General features: G+C 45.8%; 1 protein-coding gene across 1 annotated transcript; it reads right to left on the bottom strand.

The window, feature by feature from the left end:
- Positions 1–4,082: 4,082 nt before the first annotated feature.
- Positions 4,083–4,649, bottom strand: Msgn1 (mesogenin 1). The gene has a single exon (XM_036170439.1). It carries the CDS (start codon positions 4,647–4,649, stop codon positions 4,083–4,085), a length of 567 nt encoding a protein of 188 aa, XP_036026332.1.
- Between the last annotated feature and the right edge of the window lie 360 nt (positions 4,650–5,009).

Raw genomic sequence — 5,009 nt, forward strand, 5'->3', positions numbered from 1 at the left:
CTTTGTGTTTGAGACTGTTCAGCTCCAGCAGCAGAAGGACAAGCAGAACAAAAGACCTCAGGCTCTTGTGGACGGTGGACCCCCTTTATTGAACACAAAGCGAGCAGATGGCAGATTTCAGCTTTCGATTAAGACCCTTAGCGCCGGCAAAAGGAAATTCTGTGGAAACGTGAAAGGAGAGCGGTGGGAAGTTCAAAGGGAGAGGATGAGAGGAAATGCTTTGTGTGGGGAGAGAGATGAGGGCCCCAGAGGAGGGAAGCAAAGGGACCCGAGCCTTTGCTGATAACCCTCTCAAAGCCAAGCCCAGCTCACACAGCAAGCTGGGAGTGAGGGCCAAGAGCTCCGAGCTCTGCAGAACTGAGCCATGAGCAAAGCATGAAGTGTGCGGCTGGCTCACCATGGGGTTTTGCATCACTTATCCATCCTAAACATCAGTTTTCGTGTTCTCCAAGTAGGAAATTCATTGTCCACCTCCCGGGGCTGTCCAAGAGCCGGTATGGAAATATGGACCATAGCCAGACGCAGACACATGGATAGTGTTTCCTTTCCTTCTCCAAGCACCAGAAATAGCTGACTGCTCTTCTGAAGCTTGGCCTGAGCCAAGGGCTGTTAGCCACTCCCCAGAGGGATCAGGAACCTTCTCCGGTTCCGGGAAGGTCTGCTGCAGGAGCAAATGCCCCCAGACCTTTGCCTCTTCAGAATGGAGTTGTGTTGCAAGCCAGCCATCTGGGCTGAGCGAGGGCAAACCCAAAGGCCACAGGCAACCTTCCAGAAAGCCCCACTTCTCCCAGCCTCTTCCCTTAGAAGTTCTTGAGCTCAAACCGAGCTAACAGATGACAGTGGGGCTTTTGAGGTTCTCTCTCTCTCTCTCTCTCTCTCTCTCTCTCTCCCTCGCCCTCTCTCTCTCTCTCTCACCTGTGTGTGCGTGAGGGGGTGGATTATACATCTGTGTATGACATGTACATGAGGGTTGGGCATTTAGCTCAGTGGTACAGCACTTGCCTAGCAAGCACAAAGCCCTGGGTTCAATCCTCAGCTCAAAAAAAAAAAAAAAAAAAGACACGTACATGCAGATGTGTGTGTGTGTGTGTGTGTGTGTGTGTGTGTGTGTGTGTGTGTGCAAATGGACATCAAGTGTCTTCCTCAGTTGCTTCTCTATCTTTTATTTATTTATTTTTTTTTTTGAGCTGAGGATTGAACCCAGGGCCTTGTGCTTGCTAGGCAAGCGCTTTACCACTGAGCTAAATCCCCAACCCCCCTATCTTATTTTTAAGAGAGATTCTCTCACAAAACCCGGAGCTCACCTTTTCAGCCACGCTGCTTTGCTGGCGGACAGCAGGATCTTTTTGTCTTTTTCTCCCTGACACTGGGATTACAGACTTGAACCATCACCCCATTTTGTTTGTTTGTTTGTTTCGTTCTGTGTGGATGCTGAGGATCCACACTCAGGTCCTTGGGCCTGCACAGCCAACACTTCACTGACCAGGCCACGCCCCCCGCCCCTTGAGGGAACTCTGGAAAGTAAAAGCTGGGACCTTGTAACTCATTTTCATGCCTTGGTCTCCAGGACAAGCAAAATCTCCCAAATTATCGACTCATTCTTAATATGGAACTCACAAACTCAAAAGCCTGGGGCACTTGGTTCTCACTTGTTTAATTCAGAAAGGGAAGTAATATTTGATCTCAAAACTGATTTTGAGGCCAGCTGGTTCTCTCCAAGATCACATGACTATCCTGCCTGCTTCTCTCTAACATAAGCGTGTGCACACATGTGTGCAAGCACACACACAAACACATGAGTTCACATGCTTTTTCTCACATGAACACATGCAGAGGGGGAAGTCCCTCAAGAGAAATCTTGATATAGACCAGTCTTTTCTTGTTTCTTTGCCAAACGCACACAAAAAAATTAATATATAAGAAACTGGTAAGTATTCATATAATAGGATGGCATTTTAATCACCAGGCCCCAGCACTCCACTACCCCTTGAAAATAAAACATACCATTTATCAATTATAAAACCACTAGTCACAAGTGAAGTTAAATTCTTCCTAGACACAATTTGTAGAAAAATTAAATCAAGTTGTATTAAAGATCCACAAGTTAAAATGCATCAATAAAAATATTCAAAAAAGAAATTTAAACCTTTTGGAACTAGGAAAAATTAAACAGAGGGAAAAATCAGATATGCTATAAAACAATAGCAAAAAAAAAGACTTGATCATGTAAAATGAAAAACTGAACAAGATATAATCAAAACTATAAATACAAGGTAACATAAGGACAAATGTAAAAAGAACCCCGAACCCACCAATTATAAGGAAATATTTATTAAAATGTAAAATGTGCACACATTCTAACCTAGGAATACTCCTCCTGAGAACGTCTAAAGCTAATTTAAAAATTACCAGTGTACAAAGTTTTTGTCTCTATTTAACAAAGCATTTTTCTTGGTGATGAAATAACCCAAAACAACTTAAATATCATCCAGAAGGTGTTTCATTAAAGACATTATGCAGAACCTGTGTTGGGGAGCATTGTGGGACCAGGAAAGCCATGCTTCAATTTTCTCATCTATAAAATCAAAATAATAGTGGTACTTAGGTCACACACATGTTTATGCAAATTTACATTGCGGGGTCAAAATCAGAAGTACAGAAATAAAGATCCTCAAGGTATACATGTGTGCATATTTATTTGAGTATAGTCATATCATCAAAGGGAAACATAGGAAGACGTTAAACGTGCCATTGTGAACACTGCTTTTGTAATTTATATAATTAAAACCAAAAAGAAGACCAAAGGGGAGGGAGGAATCAGCAGGAAACATGAACAGAGTATTGTCACTAAAGACAAGCACTAGTGGTTAATAACCACAGCAAGGAAAAGGCTGAATCAGGAAAGAAACTTCGTAAGTTGAAGCCGCTTCGATATGATGCCCTCTGTATTCAGAAGAACAAAGCTGGGGCTGCTGCAGATACCCAGCAGGACAGACACCTGGAAGAGGGGATGTGCCTGTGTATGGAGACATGCCGAGTAGTGGGGGCCATGGGGTAAAGGCGGGGGGAGACACGTGGAATGCAGGGGTTGAGGAGAGCAGGTAGACCTTGTAGATGAAATAAATTCCTTTAGAGGGGTCAGAGAAAGCTTTGGGTTGTAATCCTGCCCTTTGCACTTATTATCTATGGAGTTCAAAATGACTTTGTTGTAAACCAATCTCTTCATCGAAGAAATGAGTAAGTGAAACCATGAGCTGGGACTAAGTTCTCTCCAAGATCCAAGCTTCCAGCCACCTTGTGGTGTGGGGACCCTTCCTCCCTCTTCCTTTCTCCCATTTCTCAGGACACTGCAGTCTATGCCTGCCCCCCACCTTAGTCATAGTCTGGTCCTAGGATGGTCAATATCTTAACTTAGCCCAGCCCACCTGCTTGTGACTTCCCATGTATTGTGATGCAAATTCCTTCTACACTGAAATGATCTTACTCCTAGCCAAAAGAAAAAAGTAAAGGCAAGCTTTCAAGCATTCAAACACACACACACACACACACACACACACACACACACACACACACACACACACGGCAGGAGAGAGACATAGAGACAGAGAGCGCGCACTAACTTTTTGCTTAGCACAATCTTCCTAAATAAGAATCCAAACTTCACATTGGATCCTCTACAAAAGTTTCGCGACGACAGAAAGAAAACTCCCAACACCAAAATGGTAGGAGAATATAATTGTAGGTATTTAACATTAACAAAAAGAGTAGATTTAAACTATACTGACCCTTTCAAATACCTTTAAAAGACACGGGACAAAATAAAATGTCTCTTTGCAAAAACTGAGTCACTGTAGACATGGCCAGACTATCCGGAAGTAGCCTGCTTGCCTGGCAGGTGAATGTCCTGGCAGCTCCAACAGGTCAGATGAAAGTCCCTTTCAACTCAGCAGATCACCAGACTGTCACACTAAGTGTCCACAGATAACTATCCTATTGTCCTGGAAGACAAATTCAGGGTCTTCAGAACTCCTCTATGCCTGTTCATAGGTCTGGAACCAGTAGGATTCCCCAATGGGCAGAACTCACACACTCTGGGGCCTGGGCTCTCTCCCATCACCGTTGAGGAGGTCTGTAAGCTCCCCGATGTACTTGATGGTGTACTTGAGTGTCTGGATCTTGGTGAGCGGCTGGCCTCTCTGGCTGTAGACAGGGGGCAGGTAATTCCGGAGCGTGTGCAGGGCGTCTGCCAAGGTCCGCATCCTGAGTTTCTCTCTCTCGCTGGCCTTGCGTCTCCGCTGGACAGACATCTTGACTTTGCTGCCCTTCTGGCCTTTGAGACCACCAGCGGCTTGTAGGTAGGCAGGTTGGAAGGCTAACATGCTGTAATCCAGCTCGACTAGGCCACCAGCTCCATGACTGCTGTAGCCATCTCTGCCTCCGGTGCTGGCCCCACTGTGCCCGCAGGGCAGTGCAACCCCAGAGTAGGACTCCAGAGAAGGAACTGGGGATAGGCTCTGAGCGGGGGATGCCTGGCTCAGCTCCAAGGGCCTGGCTCGGCTCTTCCAGTCCCAGGAGGCCAGCAAGCCAACGGTGTCCGAAGAATCAAGGCCATCCTCCAGGTTGAGGAAAGGCTCTCCCAGGTTGTCCATACCCCCAAAGACAGCCGTGGAAAGGACTCCTTGGCAAATGTGCAAGAAAGTTCTGCTGCCCTGGCCAGAGACCAGCTCTCTTTTATGATGGTCGGGGATCAGGGACAAAGTGGGAAAGGGGCCCCTGGCGGAGGGAGTTCAAAGTAAGAACCAAGGACCAAGATGGAAGATGAACTCCTCAGGTGTCACTTTCTCCTCGTTGATAATTAGCATCTTCCAGCTAAAATGTCTTTAAACAGACCGGCCTCCAGGAGAAGAAGAAAGGAATTATCTTGTTGTAACTAAACCAATTAAGACTGCATAACCAGGTTTAGCATCGTCCTGTGGGACTCATTAATGGGGAGCCAAAAAAAACAAACC

This window comes from Onychomys torridus, chromosome 21 (assembly GCF_903995425.1).
Source record: "Onychomys torridus chromosome 21, mOncTor1.1, whole genome shotgun sequence".
Classification (NCBI taxonomy): domain Eukaryota; kingdom Metazoa; phylum Chordata; class Mammalia; order Rodentia; family Cricetidae; genus Onychomys; species Onychomys torridus.

Bases quoted from the DNA above. Each gene is read 5' to 3' on its own strand.
- Msgn1 (XM_036170439.1), bottom strand. From the start codon at position 4,649: ATGGACAACCTGGGAGAGCCTTTCCTCAACCTGGAGGATGGCCTTGAT.